Raw genomic sequence first — 20,143 nt, 5'->3', positions numbered from 1 at the left:
TTAATGACGTTGCAAAGACTGAGGAGAGTTTGCGATCGTTCCAGTTGATATGAGAGAAGAATTTATGTTTAGTTTTCATGGCTTTTAGCGACTTTTTTGGCGAACGATTAAAAGAATTACGTGTTTAGAGGAGAAAATAGGAAATTGCAAGGACGTACGTTGCACAAGTTTAAACGAAGGTCTCGGTGAGTCTCTGGGGAGGAGGAGAGAGGTTCCAGCAGGGGAAAGAGGATAGAAACTTGATCAAGGTCTCGCGGTCGTTAATGAGCAAGCTTAATCGGAGATCGGTTCTCTTTGGTAAACTACAATTAGGTACATATAGACATAGAGAGGGAGGGTGGCTAAGTATCGTCGAAAACGTTAAATTTTAAGAGGATTAAGGAACAGCGCCATCACGTGACTCGCAGGCATTAATTTTTTCCCTATACAACCCCTGTACGTAAGTTCAACTATTTAAGTCGACTTTCAGACTTCCGGGTAATCCCTGACACGTGGCGAATGTCAAGGTATAATCTGGCACTTGTAGAATTAAGAAATCCGAGCCTTTCGAATTAGTTTCTATTTACAGCACGCGACTACGGTACTTTGAATTTATGACGTATAACAGTTTTCAATAAAATTAACTATTTTAAAAATGTTTTATTTATCTTTGCATTTTTTAATTGGAATCGTAGATTCGATGTAAAAGCAGCAATTTAGGGAACTCGTGGAAGGAGTTGGACATCTTTTCTACTTTCTTTATTCCAGCTCCAAACTATTCCCCATTCTTTTAATCTCATCTCCATTTTTTGATAAAGTGTACCGCTTTATAGTTAAATTACAGTATCCCGTGGACGAGAGGCTCAAGCGGGGCTCGTTTAAAATTGCGATAACGTTTATACACTGTAGTTTCCTTTTAAGGGGCTGCCGTAAATTTCTAAGTACCCGTAAAATGATTATAAATGGTTAAAGTTCTGCGTAACTGCACACTGACGTTGATTTAACGTGGACTTTATATGCCATACACACAGCCCATGGAATTTTCTATATTCTATTGTCCACTGGTCCTTTTCTCAACTAGCCTCTCACACTCTTTCACCTTTGGTCGAAATGTTTTAGAGAAACACTTGCAAGACATTTGCAAGTTCTAAATATACATATATAGAAACGGATATAAGATCTCTGGATTGCGTGAGACGCTTCTGACGTTTAAAGCCTCATCATTTGAAAGCTTTTTTAAAACCTATTTAAGAGACGCTTCCTTATCATGATAATGCATCATTCACGTAAAAGAATCGGTCTGAAAATTGGAACGGCAAAAGTTACTGTGCAGCATAGTTGGACGGTAGCGGTCGACGGTATACGTACTTGCCGCCGAGACACCACCGATTCTCGCTTTATATAACTTGAGACTAAAAAATAGATACCTCATTTAAAACAACTCATCCTTTTCTTCGCTTCTAACAATTTCTCATCAATTTTAGAATGGCAATAATCAGGTGATTTGCTCGTTAAAACAAATATTTAATGAAAGTGACAAAATCGAATATCGAGGTTGCGCTATATTTTCGAACTATGCAAATCGATGCGAGCTGAAATCCCGAAAACGTGATACATAATTAAGTGGATTATCGGTTAATTAAGCAGCAGATTAATTTAATATAGATGATTGATTTCAATTGGCCGTACATTTGTTATCAGAATAAATATCAATTTCGAGCTGAAACAAGAAATCTCGAGAAATAAGAAATTAGCTTGTTTTTGTTTTACATATAGAAAGCACAAAGTATTTCACTATAATATAAATATATAAAATCATATATTACTCATCATTGATGCCAATCAATGATAATTGAGTTTCTCGTACTAAATTAAGAAATTGACATTTCCACAATTACCTCCAGGAAATTATATCCAACAATAAACTATTCCAAAAACACCTGGTTATATAAAAATTCAATCAAATCAATATTAATAAAACCATATTGGAAACTCAAGAAAATCAATTTCTATCTCATGAATTACTTTTTTGAAGGTTCTATATTCGCACAGATGAAATATTCTCCAAGAACAATAATAACATACTGTGATCTGAGTATACGGATATATAAAATATAAAAGAGCAAAGCGAATATGAGCGATAAGCGACTACAGAGGTGAAAATACGATGACGTTTCAAGCTTATTCCCGATGTGCAATGGTGATTAGCGAATTCCCTCGGTTGGCAGCCATTGTTCTACCAGCAATTATTGCATAAACGCAAACGCAGCGTTAGCGAGCAGAGCGGCGCGGCGTGACGCGACGCAACGCGACGTCGACGACGACGGTGACGCGCGTTACGTGCCCGGTCACCCCAGAAATGGCAGGCTGCCTGCCTGGAGGACAGCTGTGGACAAAAAAACGCCATTGATTGGCACGAAACGAGCTGAACTCGTTCCAAGACTCGATCGTCGCTCGCCTTCCGGTGGCCAGTCTCGCCGATTCTTCCTCCTCCTCCTCCTCTTTTTCTCTTTAGCTAACCCCCCCCCCCCCCCCCATCCAACATTCCTCTTCTTGCACGAGATTCCTCGTCGACCAAAATTCGCCTCGATGATACGTAGAAAACTCGTCGATCATCGAATTTCACCCAATCGATGAAAAAACTCGGACGAATTGGGTTATTCGCACCAAGAGTTTCTTTTCTTTTATCGAATTTTTATACTGGGTGTGTTACTTTATTCCGAATCGAACCTGTGCCTTCATCGTTATTTTTTACCTCTATATATGTATATATATAATAGATCTTATCGCAAGGAGTCACGTGGAAGTTGTTGAAATTCAATTTTGCATCGATAAGGATTAATTCTAGCAGTGCACGAGGTACCAGTTTGGTGAATGAGGCCCACCGATCTGTGAATTAGATGATTTCAACCTCCTGAAATTATCTTTGTAATTATCTGACGGATGTATTGCAATCACGCTGCGTTAATTAGAGTGTTGATGCGAAAAAACTGACAGTTTCGTATCAGACCACTTTCGAGATAGATGATCTTGATGCTTTAATACCATTCACAATCGTATTTGATTCAATATTATTGTGTCACCTGTGGTGATCGTGGCATTGATAATTCTATATAGACTACATCATTTAGCATATAGTCACTCTGCAGACTGACGCTTTTTCGAAAAATCATCATTCTCTATTTTAGAGTAATCCCTGTAAATAAACTGATATTGAAATGTATCTGTCGTTGTGTTATCGAAGATTTTCAATTAAGAGTTATAGACAGATATGAAATTAATGTTTAATTATATTTTGTTACAAAATTACTGTAGATATCGTTTATGTTCGAATAGTATAAACAAACGAATGGAGGTCTCTTTTATTTCATTCTTACAAAGTTATACCTTTCTCTCTCTTTCTCACAAAACGAGAATAACCCATTCTTGTCTGCAAGCTTCTCTACCATTATCATCAAAGCAAGTGTAAAAACTATCGAATTACTTTGACAATAACAATATCACGTAGGATTGTACATTGTTGTCTTATCTGAAAGCTAAATGTTTAATTGCAGTAGTTACGATTACATCCTATCTCAGCTACTCTATCCAGATAAGAATATTTAACAATACTTTGATAAGAACTACTCTTTGCATACCAAACCAAGTTAACTTACTGTATAGAAATCAGAGAATGTGTGCAAACCTATGGTTCGTATATTGTTTTCAGTTGTAAAATTTATCAAAATGAGACCTGGATAATTAAAGGTGAGAATATAGTTGCTTGTAATATATATATATATATATAGAGAGAGAGAGAGAGAGAGAGAGAGTTGATTGAAAAATAAATGGTAAAAGCGTAAGAATTGGAGTAAAAAAAAAGCAAATGGTTGGAGGACTCTTCATTTCACCTATTAAAGTCCACGGTCTATTAAATATTGTTCATCTCTGCCACTGCAGATAATTAATATAAATTGATCCTTGAATGATTCGGTATATATCAAAGTCTGTAGCTTGTATTGGTCTATCACACAAAGAGTCAGATTAATTGATATCGATTAGTGGAATAGGAAAAGCTTCAATAATAATATTCAGTTGGAATATAATAATCACCAAGAAATTTCGAGCAATTATCCTTCATTATTAATGAGTGGACTCTTGCTATTCCGCCAATTAATACCAATTGACTTAAGCCATTGGTTGCTGCAGCAATTACATTTATATATGCACTTACATCCCATTTCTCCACGTACATTTGGTCCAATGAAAATTCAATAACTCCCGATCAATAATTTTCATTTAAAATCGATAACCCAATTCTGCTGCTTTTTACACGTAGCTCGTCATATCTCGAAGAAGAATCCAATAAAGAGATAAAAAATTAGTACGTGAAAAACCGGGATATATATACGTATATACATATACAATATATGCAAAATTGCATTACTGCAATAATAATAGATCAGTATCCGAAATTGCACATGAAAAATTTGCTTTTAATCAAGCAGCTGGAGCAGTGTGGTAAAAATTTGTCAAAAGCTGACGTTTGACGAGGAAAAATCTGGTTGTGCTTGCATTAAAAATGCAACGTGCATGGAAAAGCGCAGAGGCGACCCACATCGGGGAAAAATAATAACGCTCTTGCCATTTCGTGGAAAAGGTAACAAGGAAAAGTGAAAATTTCTCTATATGTATATTATATATATATATACATCGACAGATTCGATTTTCCTCCACGTATTTGACTTTGGCGAGTGCAATTGACTGCATCGCATTTACTTTGCTGCACTTTGTGCTGCAATTTCGGAGGTTTTCTGGCAAAATATCAGTCGAATTCCTTGAAAAATTACGCTTTTCCTCATTTCGGAAAATCTCCATTTAGCAGCAATGAATTTCCAACGAGCTTTATGTATATTTAACAATTCAATCAGAATTTTCACGATTATTTCCTTCGTGCGAATAACGCGAGACCTACGGATAATAATAATAATAATAATAATAATAACACAGGAAGAAATAAAATTGGAGGGAAAAGATAAACGCGAAAATTACTAAGAAAAAAAAAACAAAGAAAATCGCTCATCTTAAACCAAACTAAAAGGATGTATCTTCCTGGTGCAAAAACGCCCAGCGTGAAATGCACTTTTAACAAAGTCAACGTACATTCTACGCCTTTTTATCCGTTGCACAAGATTTTTTCCTCGTTACTCGCGTGACACTTGAAACGATAAAGTAAAGCAATAACCGAGGTTCATTGAAAATTCTCAAACTCGTCGTGATATATTCCGTTCCAGGAAAAATGGAAAATTGAAATTGAGAATAACGAGAGAGCACGCGAGATAACGACGAGTATAAAGTCAATTAAGTTTTCGAGATATAAATTCGAGGAGTCATCGTAGGGAGAAAAATCCATAGGCGTAAACTTGGCAGTTTCTCTGATGGGAGTACGATTGGTGGGGTAGGGGGAGGAAATGTGATTGAAAAATTTGATAAAGTACAATATCAGGTGAGAATATCCTGTGAGTGCAAAGTGAATTCGATCGTGGTGATAGCATATGTATACATATACATTTATACGAGTATCGTTATGAGAGAGAGAGAGAGAGAAAGAGAGAGGGAAGGAGATAATCGGTAGTAACGGGCATGTTTGGGTGGGGCAATTTTCAGGGATGTCTTGGCGGGGAGAGAGGAGGGGGGGAGAAGACGTTCGATCAATTTATATATACAATGTCAAAGGCTCCCACGATTCATTGCGATGCCGACCGTTTCACGCGAAACTCACTACGGTTTCTCTCCTCCAATTTGCACGCTGTCAACTCTGAGAGAGATTTTTCTCAAGGCCGAACCATTGACACCCGGATTTTCGACTCCCAAGATCAAGGCACATCGAGGTCACCCGTTAGACAGCTTCTAAGAATTGATCGATGGATTTGGAATTTTATCGATAAGATCGAGCACCGAATTTTTGTGAGTCTCTTATTCTAGAAAAAATTTTCAGGTGTATTTGTCACTTTGAAAAATTATTAATAACAGAAAGAGTTTTATAATGTTTATTTTCTTGTAATTGAATTTTATCGTGCAGGAAATTTTGTGTTTCTTTTCTTGTTTATCATTCCTTTTATCACTGTGTTCTTGATTTGATACTCGACTACCTTCTTTGGTATATATATATATATTACTGCATTATCATTACTTCCACGTAACGTTACAGATTATAATTGTGCATGGCAGTGATCTGGCCTGTTGACCTCGTGCACCGTGCTACTTTAACAACCTACCGAGCGAGCAGCCACGTGCTCGTAAAAAACTGGAAGATATTCCGGTGAATCCTTCGTGTCTCGCCACTCTTGAGTTTCCTCGTCAGCAAACTGGAGTCTTTTGCTAAAATAGAGGCTGGAAGCGATAGGAACTATTCCCCTGGATGACGTAAGTATAACCAAATTTCCACTCGACCGAGCAAACTCGGTGAGAAACTACGATTCGCCAAACGACGTAACGATAATAAGAAACAGAAGTTTTCTCAATAAACAAATTCGTTGAAATCGTTGAGCGAGACTCGATTTACAAAGCTGTGCAAATATTGTAATTACAAATATTTTACTCTGTTTGAAATCAATGTACAGTAAACACAAAAATTTACTCGATTCAAATAATTCTTGCATCGAGTAATGCCTGTAAAATAAATTACTTATTTTATTAAATAACTGACTTGTTTAAAAAAATTGCTTCTCTCGAAGCTCAAATTTAATACGTTTAAATGGAAGTTTGTTAACTCAAAATAAATGATTTTAGTGGGAATATTCAAGGTATAATTTAGTTTGAATAAAATAATGTTTTTCTTAATATAAATATAATGTATACTTAGTTTATTAAATAACTGACTTGATTAAAAAAGTTATTTCTTTCGTATCACAAATTTAATGCGTTCAAATGGAAATTTGTTAATTTAAAATAAATAATTTCAATGGGAATATTGAAGGTTTGGTTTAGTTTGAATAACATAACTCTTTTCTCACTATAAATAGAATGTATTTTAGATGAAATCCTGGTACAGTTAATGGTTGAAAGTTGGAATAAGGGATGTAAAGGATAAAAATGTTCTTTGGGGTCGACTTGAATTGATCTGGGCAGAGTTAACCAGGTTTGATTCGATTGCAGGTAGTTCCAACGAAGGAGCGTGTCTTCTTGGGCAGAAATTGGACGTTTCTGCACGGGATTAGTCGACGAAGGATTTATCTGTCGAGCGGTTTCTCTCGCTACACGGCGAAATTCACCAGGTGAGTCTTCCTCCTTCTTCCTACCAACCCCCCCCCCCTTTTCTTTCACCAACACCACCACCAGCGAGCAACCCAGAAGGGATTGAATCGTCCAAACGAAATTACGAAATCGTTCTCGGTCACCGGGATAGCTGGCGTTTCGAAATTGGCGCGCTTGAAATCTCACACGATTCGAACAGTTGATGACACTCGAAACCGGAAACACCAGGCGTGTCTCCCTGACTCGCTACAGTAAGTCATTGACTCGCGTGAGAAATCACGCGGATTCCAGCGATTTCTCATATTCGTTGGGACGATTGCTCGATAAACAATACATTTCCTCGGCAAGTACCACTTCATTAACACAATTCTTCTCTCTCTCTCCATTTTTTCTATCCATTCAACTATATTTTCCAATTGTTAACTACAATATCTATACGTTGCAACGCGTTCACGTTCACCATAATTCGTAATAATCTCTCTTAGAAAGACAAAAAATATTCGAGTTACACATTATCAGTACAATATTATTTTCATTGATATATAATTATATAGTAAAATAGAATTTTTTCATTAAACTCCTAAATTTTGTTTTTTCTTTTGCAACTGTTTTACCATCGCTAAAGTTTCTCTCGTGTATTTCATCACGATACAAATCGTGCTTTTGTTATTGTTGAGTCGGGGAGAGAGGAATGTGTCGATAATGAGAAATCTGAGCTGCTGTATTGCACGTGAACGATATTGGGATCCATCGAGTCGTACTGTTCGATTCGTGCGAGGAATTATCACTGATAAGAAGCAGTCAAGACGCGTTAACTAGGAAGCTCCTACATTTCTCCTTATCACTCTTCATATGCTATATCTCGGATGAATCAACAGCTTATAATAATTTACTACACGAGTCTTTTCCACCTATCTCTCTCTCCGCCTTTAACAAACCAATTACGAGTACAGTTCTAGTGGAGACTTTGGAAGCACAACATTTATGAAAATTCACCCCCAATTTTATTGATTTTTTGCTTGCAAAATTATTTAATAATATGTACTTTCTTTTAATTAATTTATGCCGTAAATTATAACAAATAATTTGTTTAATTTCTGTAAATCATAAATCAGCATTGTGTACTATATCTATATATGTATAGTATATACGTCAATATATACTTAACAATTAAATCAACGTATATTACACGACCTATTTACAGGACACGCAAATCCCCTGCACTCGCGTGCAGCCAATAGCCTCATCGAACTGCTTGTTTATTTAACGGAACTCGTGTAATTTATTACAAACAATGCTGCTGAAAGTAGCATTGGTACACGTATACGAGACACGAAACTAAAGTGAAGAACGTGCGTTAGAATAATTGTTTATTATAATCAGGTAATTGATGTTGATTCGTCAGCAATTTCAAGAGTCTTTATGAGGAGTCCCCAGAGATAAGAAAAGACAAGATGGAAATGAGATACAAAGCATTTAAGAAGCGTTGACATTGACCAAAAGAATACGTTAATATCGTCTGCTATCAGTTTTTGCCTCGTTGATCATAATATATAAAGAGAAAATTTATATTGTTTAATTTTTTTTCGCATTTTAATGTTTTTAATTTGTTCACGAGTGAAACTATGAGGACCTTTCCTATGGGTTTTAATTATTAAAACGAAAGTAGGGAGATTTCCACGTCATGAGAGCAATAAGGCGACTGAATTTTACGTAATACGATATACCGCATTAATAAAGCTACCTTGGATATCTCATTTCTTAGGCATATGTCCTCGAACGCAGTAGGACAAGGAAAGTATGCACTAACGATAAATCTGGCATACTGATCGATCTACTATATCCAATTGAAAATAGTCTACTTTCGAAAACAGTAACAAGTTTATTTAAATCGTGCTCTGACGCCTATCAGTTATATAGATTACAAAACACTATCAATGAATTAACTATTAATATTGGAATCGTGAAAAATATAATTGGTATAATAACACGTTTAGTGACTCTCGCAGAAAGAATCAAACAACTTTGGAACGAAATTGACTTGTGGCAAAGGAAACCTGAAATTTGCCTTGGCAGACAAACTGATAAGAAGATAAGGCTAGACCCTTGTAGGCTATCAATGACTCCAAAACTGTTTTATCAAATAAAACTTTTGTTGTAGCATTGTAATCCGAGCAATCCACACGTCCTGAGTTATTTTTTTAATTCCAAGAAAGCTACGTTATATAGATATTACTCTCCATTATTGAATGATTACTGGGGTTTTTCTTAATCATTGATAATGATAACATTAAATGTCTGATGATCGGTGGAAAGACGATAAGGTTTATTCAATATAAATATTTCGATTTATTTATTATAACTTGCTGGATCACAGAAATAAAATCTTAAGAACAAATATTTCAATGTACTCCGAACTATTAAGGGGTTCATTATTAGATTATAGTATAGCGAAGGGAATAATAGAAGCATAAGTAATTGTAGATAGTTCCACGCGGTCTTTGCTGTACATAAAAAACAATTATTTATTTCCATTATTTCGAGATAATCGATATACATATATACTCAAAGCTATTTAAATCTTTTTTCCATAAATTCAATTTATAAAAATTGATTAATCAATATTACTCCAAAACTACAACGTTTATTCTAGACCAATATTTATATATTCATATTTATATTTTCAAATGGTGCATGTCTTTATCAAGGAGGAAGAATTAATTAATTTCTCGCTGAATAATTTTTACTTTGATTTGGACCAAATAGAGAGAAATAAATCTAGCTTATCTTTTAAGATAGTCTCGGATAATTCGTGAAAAAAAAATTTTAATGTAAGCTACCTTTATAATCAATTGGTTTAAAACCAATGAAAACTTTAAATTCATTGCTGAGCTACTAGATAACCAATAAAACGTATTTTTAAAGATTTTCCAGCTATGATAAGCTACAATATTCCAACGTTTCTCGTAAAATAAAGCTAAAGTACTCGACCTTCTACCAGTCGACGATAATGCTTGAAAAATGGCTAAAGTGCGATACTGGATACGTTCGATTCTTCGTAACAAGGTATCTTTTCAGACAAAAAATCTTATAGCAAATCATTCAAAGAAAAACACACCAGAAGTTTCTATAAATTTCAAACGCACATTTTAAAAAATCTACAATTTTTCTAACACTCGAGTACAATTTCTTTGCAGTTTCCATTAAAATTTCAATGGATCAAACATTTTTAATCTCCACAAAATTTAATTAAAATCAGTTATGAACATTACAACACCTATATACGTTCGCCCAGAAGTGTTTCCAACTCGAAACACAATTTTCTTTCATCTCGATAGAATTTGTCGAAAATCTCGCGTTTCAACCACCACTTTTTCATTTTAATTGAATTCGCCGCAGAACGAGTTTTTCGAGCTGAAAAATATCAAAAAGTTGTAGGTTTCTCGCTTCAAATGGTAGAGGATTTTTGGTTATCAAGTGAGGGTGGAGGGATACAAGTGAATAATCGAAAAATAGTTGTTACATTGTCAAGTGATAGAAATTATATGGGAGAATTTTTGAAGCACACAAGAATCGATTTTAGACGAAAATCGAAGCTATCTTGGAGTAAAGTGCATGACTTTCGATCTGGTGCGTATATTTTTTTCGTCAGGTATCATTCATCAAGCGTCTCGAGCAGCCTGATACAGGCAGCTATCGCAGTGGTCGTCGGTCACGAGACAATGAACTGTTCCTTTTTTTCTCCTTTTTCTTTTCCTTTCTTTTTCTTATCGGACAACACGTGATACCGAATAACCTGTCAGAATTCGCGGCGGGTCAAGCTTGCACGCGCTCGGAAGTTAAAACTTATTCCTGGCCTCGAAGATAAGCCACTTCCGTTTTGTAAAAAATATGTTTCAACGAATCCCCCCCCCCAATCAGATTGTTACACACTCCGGGTATTTTTTTCCGCGACGAGTCAATCATCGTAGCTGCTATTAAATTCATAATTCAAATAACAACGTTTATGGGAGGCTCCTTCCACCATTTTTCTTCATCAAACAGCTCGCCGCGTTTCGCGTGTACCATATCAAAGGGTTTTTACGTACGAATGATATAAATACACCGTGCAAGTATTTGTTTTCAAATGTCCATGTATTTTTAGGTCTCGTATAGAGTATCATAATATTTTTTCTCTTATTTTGTTCAGGGGCTTTTGTTGTGATTATTTAGTTTAAAATAGGAGTAAATTATTTTTCAAGCCTATTAATAAATTAATATAGAAGGGCGAGTTTTGTTATATTCTAATTGGGTCCTTTCTAACAATAAATGTACACATGAAATAAATCCACTGCACAAATATTTATTTTCAAATTTGTATAAATTTTTGTACATCTATTGAGTGTCATAATATTTATTCTGATGCATATATATATGTTATTAATAATTTCGTATTATAATCATTGAGTTAAAAATGACAGCATCCCTTGATTTATTTCCAAGCAAAAGACTTAATTGTCCCAATATTTCTGTCGATCAAATAATTCTACAGCTGCTCAACGATATATATAGTAATCAAGAAACACCCTCCAATCGAGCCAATGCTAAAAATTCTTAACCTTTTCGCACTATCCACTTTATTTTGCTCAACGTCATATGTCAAAATTTTAATTAAAAAAAATATTTTATTTTTAACGATTGTATAATAAACTAATAAATAATATACTAGTATAATTTTTTGTATTAACTCTTACAAAAATCGTATTATTTTTTTGCGCTGCTGCTATATTTTATGCAATAAGGAAGATTTGGCGAAAAGTTGTTGCATAATTCGTTTGTTACTCATCTCTCTCTCTCTCTCTCTCTCTCTCCTTATATAATTATCATTTTTCTGTCCTTATCAAACAGCTCCTTTCAGTACAAACCAAGAGCGTTTTCCGTAATCTCGATGGAACTTCACCGAGTCTTGACCCACTAAATGAGTGTATTAAGTTTATCTCGAGACAAACAATCCGGGTTTTAACTGAATAAAGAAGGCGAGTATCCTGTGTGTTTAGTGGAGGCTAGAGAAAGGCGCGAATATATATATATATAAAATAAGTTTGTTTTGTTTTTGTCCGAGTCACGATAAAAATCATTCGTGTGCAACGAGATATTATATCTAAGGATAAGGGTTAAGGGAATATTGCACATCAGGTTATCCTTGTTTTTGACCACGTTCGATCTGTAAATTTCCGAGAAATAAATAATATTATTAACAACCCGCGCAATAAATCAACGCTGTAACGATGTGTTTCCTCCTACATCCGCAAAAATTTTTTCCTAATCGCATTTCCTTTACTCCGTAATTAGATTATTCCTGGCAAAGTCGTTAAAATAATTCGTTTAACCTTCGTAATTTCTATGAACACTGTCGCTGATTCCTGCAGATAATTTAGATTCATTTTTAATGAGAATTAAATGAATTCTTGTGAACTTCCGGTAGCGATTATACCTATATAAATTTTCGCCTTGTAATTTTTTAAAATATTTCTAAAATGTTACGTATATAATTCGTCATTGAAAGAATTTAATTTTATATTTTGCTTTGTTCTCCATGGTATAATTGTCCTGTAAATAATGGAGAAGGACGTGTCATATTATTTCCAAGTATTTTAGAAAGGTTTTGCAGGTATACAGGGTGGTAAATGTATGGAAATTTCCATTGAGGGTCAGGTAAAGTTGAGCATAATAAAGGTCGCTCCAATCCAGTATAACCAAACTAACAATGAGTAAGTGCCGAATAGTTATCTGAATGCACGCGGCAAGATGGAAATTTCCATTGGACCGACTAGCATAGAGTGGAAAATTTTTAGCTGGACAATAATAAATGTGTACTTGTAGTGCTTTTACGCAAATTCTATTCGATTTGGAAATATTGAAAGATCTTTTAGAGGGAGAAAGTCTTTTATTAAAGCAGCATACTGCATCAATATCTACGTGTATGTGTAGTATGTACTATGTAGGTATACATGTGTATCGAGAGATGTAAACATAGCAGATCCACGTGCAGCCTACAGATGGCACTCCGATAATGCTGACATTTGCGTGCCGACGTAAATATTGTCTGTCAAATGGGCACGTAATGTACGACCGGCCGGCAAAACCACGTAATTTTTACTATCTTGTGTAGAACTATTGAAAGAATGCTACCAAATCTACGATTTTCATTGAGTTGTTAGTTTGTATGTTCCATAAGAAATTTTCCGAAGACCGATGCACTTATGAGGTTAAGTTCGCGCGATACAATCAAAGTCGCTTTAAGCATTTAATAACAATGAACTTGTGCCCTTTTCTCAATTCTGGATAAAATTATATTATGCTATCCTCTTTATGCTACACTAACAATTCGTGATGACACGAAAAATTAGTCACGTGTTTTACTGTTATTTTTAAAACCTTTGTATTCTTCAAGGTTCCCATAACTGATTGTTCGTGCTCAAACTAAGAAGTTTACTGCTGTCTTTGTAAATTTCACTGTTATAAAATCAAGGGAGTTATGCATGTACCATGAATCCATAGTTTCTATATTAATACTTTATTATCTAAAAAGCATTAACACACACACTGAAAAGTCTGTTTGAATGATAAGTCAATTTAAATGGATCATAAAATTTGTTACAGTTGGTATACAAGATGGCATTATCATGTTACGTGGGATTTCTGCTATTACTGGGTGAGTGCAAATGAACAGATAACAAATTAATCATTTTCTTACCATGCTCTTAATAACATATTTATTTTATAGCTTTTTGCCTGACCGATGCTTCTTTTGAAGTATCAGAGAGAGATATAACAGTACATTTAAACACCGTAAAAAGTATTAGATTATCTATAACGTAAGTAAACTTATCCTAATTGCATATTACAAGGACTCATTCAAAATAAATTTGTTTTAGAAACCCTTTGACAAGCAATGCTACAGTATCGTTGGACATTCAACATCCTGACTTAGTCAGTGTTCACCCAGCAAAATTTAATGTAACAATAAAAGAAAATGCATGGGACATTTCTATAAAAGGTCTAAATGCAGGGCATTCCATTATTAGTGCCAATGTAACTCCAAGCAATATTACAGAGTAAGTAATTTAGATTGTAAAATTAAAATATCAAGTGATTAATGAATTTAAAACATGAACTGGTACTATGTTCTATTCAATTTCTAAAAATTAAAATGTTTAATATCTTATCTTTGTGTCCTCAATATTCAGAACTGCTTAATTGTCTTAGACAAATTGATATACACTGGTCTTTTAAATTTAGATCTAATAATGATTATTATATCAATAGCAATAGGTTGATAACAGGCTATGAACTACAATGGCAAAATTAAAGTATATAATAAAGTTATGTAGATTTATCATCTAAAAAATCAAAACTCCCATACTAAAAGTATCTTGTGGCAGATATTGATACACCTTATTTATTTACCATGAGTAACTCTGAAAAGATTCCAATCAGTAGCACTCTCACCAGTTCATTATTTAGTAGCAGCTATTAAGATAGCCTCTTGACCTCAACTTGTCATGAAACTCAAACTTCAACTCCAGTCAGTCAGTGCCCAGATTTTGAGCAGGTCACTGCTTCCTATTATTTCAGTGATAGCTTCAGTTCTTAATGTGTTATATAGTGCATACTGACTGTGATCTACAAGAGTATCAATTATTCAAGATTGTCATTGAATTATTTAGCATTAATGCTAATTGTGTTAATTATTTCAAGTATTAAAGTTGTGATATATATTCTTTCTATTTTAACCATTAATTAGTGACACCATTTTCAAAGTTAAGCATAATGACACTTTACACAATATTAATAATAACTAGGGATCAATTTAATAAACTTAACTTAAAGTAAGAGTTATTTTAACAGAAATAAATATATATACTCTTTGAAAATTTTGCAAATTTTGCAAATTTTGCAAATTTTACAAAGTGCTTAACGTTCGAATAAAAGCTATAATGGATATTTATTTTATTGTTGCAGTTTCTCTCAAGCATTTGTCAGAGTTACAATTGAAAAGTCCGAATCGCTTTATCATATAAGTGCAATAGTAGGATGGATTTATTTCTTAGCATGGAGTGTCAGCTTTTATCCACAAATTTATACCAACTACAAACGGAAAAGCGTAGTTGGACTAAATTTCGATTATTTATCCTTAAATCTCGTTGGATTCATAATGTACGCGTTATTCAATTGTGGACTATATTGGGTACCAGATGTAGAGGTAAGCTAATATGTCATTAGTATTTATGGATATTCATAAGTAATACAGTAATTGATGGAAATCATTAAGAAACAAATTTTACTTGCAGCAAGAGTATTACAATCGTTATCCAAAGGGCTTAAATCCAGTTCAAGTCAATGACATTTTCTTCGCCTTGCATGCCGTATGCGCTACAGTAGTAACGATATTCCAATGTTTTATCTATGAGGTAATGAGCAATAATAGATCATTTTAATATTACAAGGTGTTTATGTCCACAATGTTAATGCATAAATTTGGTTTTCGTATTTTAGAGAGGTAGCCAAAGGGTATCGACAACGGCACGAATAATTCATGGCGTATTTGCCGGCTTTATTTTTATATCTATGGCATTAGCATTCACAAATACAATTAAGTGGTTGGATTTCCTATACTACTGCAGTTATGTAAAGCTAGCCATTACTCTTATTAAATATGTACCACAAGCTTTCTATAATTATAAAAGAAAGTCCACCGTTGGATGGAGCATAGGAAATATATTTTTAGACTTTACCGGAGGCATATTGTCGATGCTACAAATGATACTTAATGCATACAATTATGGTAACTATAAGCCTTCCAAACGAAAAGTAGAACATTCGTTAGAAAATATCACGGTGATAATAATATCCTTCAATTTGAATTAGATGATTGGGAAAGTATATTTGGAGACGCAACCAAGTTCGGTTTAGGATTCTTCTCAGTCGCTTTCGATATATTTTTCATCATTCAACATTATGTATTATACAGGTATGTTAATGATTTTTGGTCACTCTTAACTTTTATTGTACTAATGATGATTTATGGTCTCTCTTGTTTGTCGTATATTATTAATGCATGGGAATATATACTTTATTTGTTTCTGCATTCCTTTTTCAAGTGCATATAGATTTGCATGTACTGGAGTTGATAAACGGAAGTTTGTCTGGATCTTCATTGGCAGGTCTAAATGGAAACATGCATGCTTCTGGTAGCGTTTTTATCAATTAACATTTTGTGTATCCCAAATGTTAAATGGTTTATTACAAATTATTAAAACTGCTTACAATCGTGCTTATGCTTTAATGCAGAGTCTTCAGTTGCTTATAATTTTTTCATACCACTTCGCTGTACACTTGTATAAGGTAGAGAAAACTTTTCATTTTCCAGATATATCAATGAAAAGGTGATCGACCTGAATGGCCGAATATAATCAACCTCCTCGTCGTAATAGTTTTAATTTTGTACAACAAAACCTATTTTTCTCTAAATACAGACACACATAAAAGTATTGTAGTTAGAGCGAAAAAACGAAGTCCGAATAGTTTATAAAATAAAATTAATAAATTATTTAATAAAAAGTTGTATATATAGAAATTAGGTCAATATAGGAATAGCGCGTTTTTATAGATATTTTTAAAGATACAGTATTAAAAATAAATTATACACTTTTTTAATATTTATTAGCTTATATATAGTTAAATGCTAGATGCCATGAGGAGACTTAATACTGTAGGACTTTTATATACGCGTGTTTGTTTTATTTACTTTTTATTTGCTAATCTCAAGACATAATTTAGACAAATATAAGGAATATTATCATATATTTTTAAGAGTGTACATAATGAATACTAGTAAGCTATAGAGGGATAATATGTTACAAATGATAATTAGGATTCAATTTAACAAAAAATCATTGTAGTCATAACATAATATAATTATAACATATATTTTGTACCAGTGAGATTTAACTTATACTATAATAAAAGAGCATCAAAGTTATTCGCGAGAGGAAAATATGAAGAATTGAACAAATAAGAATTGTCTGTATAAATAATGTTATCGATTTAACACATTATCGCCATACAAAAAACAATAATGATCCATCTTAGCTCCCCCTTGTGTTGTTGGCTAAATATTAAAATAAACATTTTTTCACCTTCCAATCCTTTAATTGCATTCATTCCTAAACTTTAAATGTTTCTTATTAATGATATAGTTGAAAATAAATTGTTCATATTGGTATTTTTTTAAGTTTGGCATGTTGCATGAAAATTTTCATTTGAATCATTGTTAAACCTTCTCTAACTTGCATGATAGCGAAGGGCTTTGCAATGATTTATCTTAGAAACATTTATAAAAATATTAGTATGTTGCTGCACATTTTTATGTATTGAAAAGGTAGGTAAATATATGTATAAGATTTTAATTCTTTTTGCATGCTTATATTCTTTACTGCTTGCCTGTATGTCCTAACACAATAAATCAGTACAACTAATACAACTTTAAAAACTAATTTATTTTGAAAGTTTCAAACAAAAAATCTGTAATGCTAAAAATTAGGGAATATTTTATGTTAATTTCATCTTATTAGCTTGTGATTTTATCAATACTTGTATAAAAAAACAAATTTTAAACATTTTCACAGGGAATGCTTAGAATATGCCGAGATACCTGGTGAAAGCAGTGTGAAAAAAATTAAAGAAGAATTACCACCTGTTTAATATAGAAATGTCAAATAAGTCATTTCTTATAATTTTTTATTATAGTAAAAACTCATCATTATATAAATATCAAAATTATGTAAAAAAGGAAAAAAATAGTAAAAAGTATCATAAGCGTATGAAAGGAATAACATACAAGAAATATATTTTACAGTTCAGTTTTTTAAAGATTGATTGTGTATTTCTCTAGCAAGAAAGAGTCATTAGAAAATTGAATCTATTTATTTGTATTAAATTATGTGATATATTTTATCTTGCGTATTGACATTTGTTATGTAATTAATTTGCTATAAAACACATTTTGTAATTTCAAATCTTTAGTTCTGACTGGTGCAGTGATAATGTATAGCACAGTCAACAGTCTAACTATAGAGTTTTGACGTCATACCCGATTTAAAGATGTCCGAAATCCGAATGGTCCGATAGTCCGATTATCTATTTGATTATTTTCAGTAGCTTCGACCAAAGTCACAATCACCAATCAACGTTAGAACACTTAGAAAAACTATTTATAGAGAATACGGAAGAATGCTAGTTAACACACATTTTGATTAAAAAAACATTAAATTTTATTATTCAATGTTATTTTTGTAAAAAATATATGCTAACTCGCGCTTTTTTATCTTGAGTATATGATTGTGAGGGTGAGGGCTCTATATAAAACGGTTCCTACTATACTTTTCGTCCCGGAAAAAAGTGAAATTACAACGAGTTTTCTTAATTAAAATGTAAGCTAATTATTATTTTAATTTTAAGGAAAATAGGTCTTTAAATAATGAAATAGCATTTTATAAACAAAACATATTTATTCAAAAGCAGGGTAATTTTCAGGTTTATTAGGATATTAAGAATAAAGGTTATCAGTAAATAAATACAATTAAAAATTGAACAAAATTATATTAAAAAATATATATACAGGTCTTTCCTTCCCATGGAGGTACGAAGTACCTGGAGAGAGCATAAGCTTACGGGGTTGCCAGGTAAAGGGTGAGGGGAAAGAAGACTAGCCGCCATCTTAGTACCTGTAGAAATGTAGCTATATATAGTACATACATACGAGCACCGATACAGGCGATACTAGCGATGTCGCTGAAAAGTTGGATAAATCCAACTTTATTTCAGTGTCGCTAGCGACAGAATATATAAGGAGAAAGTGTATACTTTGTCCCACGTGGCCATTTGTCGCTAGCGACGAGCGACAAGTGAAATCGTACCTTAACGGGAATCCGTATACCGACATTATAGGGCGTAAACTATTTCGCATGCAGCGTCGTCATTTGTTGACGGATTGTAAAGTTATTACAGGTTTTTGGAAATGCCAGAAGCTTATCTACTAAGCTACGTTAAGAAAATTAACAAAAAATGAAAAAAAAATTTTGTTTAAATAAATATATTAACATTATTGAGAAACAACAATTCAATCGCAAAATCCCCAACGTACTTTACTAGATAATGTTCATACGTTTCCAAAAAGTCCACATAAATGCAAATCCGACAAGAAATGACGATGCTGCATGCGAAATAAATAATGGAAGAATTTCGTGTTCGGGAAGTCGCCAACACGAAATTCTTCCATTATTTATTTCGCATGCAGCATCGTCATTTCTTGCCGGATTTGCATTTATGTGGACTTTTTGGAAACGTATGAACATTATCTAGTAAAGTACGTTGGGGGATTTTGCGATTTAATTGTTGTTTCTCAGTAATGTTAATATATTTATTTAAACAAAAATTTTGTTTCATTTTTTGTTAATTTTCCTACGTAACTTAGTAGATAAGCTTCTGGTATTTCCAAAAACCTGTAATAACTTTACAATCCGTCAACAAATGACGACGCTGCATGCAAAATAGTTTTCCCCCTGTAATGTCGGTATAGAGACCGTGCACACCAACACAATGACAGTGAGATAAGAATGTATATTGGTGTATATGCATACTATCAGCGCAAACTATCGGTCAATTTTCGCAGTTTTTGAGTGTAATTTATTTATACGTATACAATTATACAGTGACACTTCGCTATCATTGTGTTGGTGTGCACTGGGATCTGACACGTGGGCGGAGTCTATATATATAGATAAATAAAAAAACGAATATGGCGCATGAAAGCCTAAGTGTCTAAATGTCTATTGAAATTACAGGAGGGTTATAATGATTTCGATGGAAAATATCTGTACAAACT

At 33.4% G+C, this 20,143-nt stretch overlaps 1 protein-coding gene across 5 annotated transcripts; it reads left to right on the top strand.

The window, feature by feature from the left end:
• Positions 1–5,729: 5,729 nt before the first annotated feature.
• Positions 5,730–18,579, top strand: LOC136783143 (cystinosin homolog). 5 transcript variants are annotated; one of them, XM_066743030.1, is made up of 11 exons: positions 5,730–5,925; positions 6,170–6,384; positions 7,117–7,235; positions 13,858–13,909; positions 13,982–14,072; positions 14,133–14,312; positions 15,220–15,460; positions 15,549–15,668; positions 15,754–16,042; positions 16,126–16,228; positions 17,886–18,579. In XM_066743030.1, exons 4-11 carry the CDS (start codon positions 13,870–13,872, stop codon positions 17,959–17,961), a joined length of 1,140 nt encoding a protein of 379 aa, XP_066599127.1. In that variant the 5' UTR covers positions 5,730–5,925; positions 6,170–6,384; positions 7,117–7,235; positions 13,858–13,869; the 3' UTR covers positions 17,962–18,579. The 5 variants fall into 5 exon arrangements, with proteins under 5 accessions (XP_066599127.1, XP_066599129.1, XP_066599128.1 ...); XM_066743032.1 differs by lacking the exons at positions 5,730–5,925; positions 6,170–6,384; positions 7,117–7,235 and adding an exon at positions 10,238–10,281; XM_066743031.1 differs by lacking the exons at positions 5,730–5,925; positions 6,170–6,384; positions 7,117–7,235 and adding an exon at positions 13,257–13,343.
• The last annotated feature ends 1,564 nt before the right edge of the window (positions 18,580–20,143 follow it).

Source organism: Prorops nasuta, unplaced genomic scaffold, assembly GCF_024137725.1.
Source record: "Prorops nasuta isolate Cenicafe-Biocafe unplaced genomic scaffold, Cenicafe_Pnas_1.2 PNAS00032, whole genome shotgun sequence".
Classification (NCBI taxonomy): domain Eukaryota; kingdom Metazoa; phylum Arthropoda; class Insecta; order Hymenoptera; family Bethylidae; genus Prorops; species Prorops nasuta.
The sequence above is the reverse complement of the archived record's forward strand: the minus strand, read 5'-3'. Positions and strand labels throughout refer to the sequence as shown.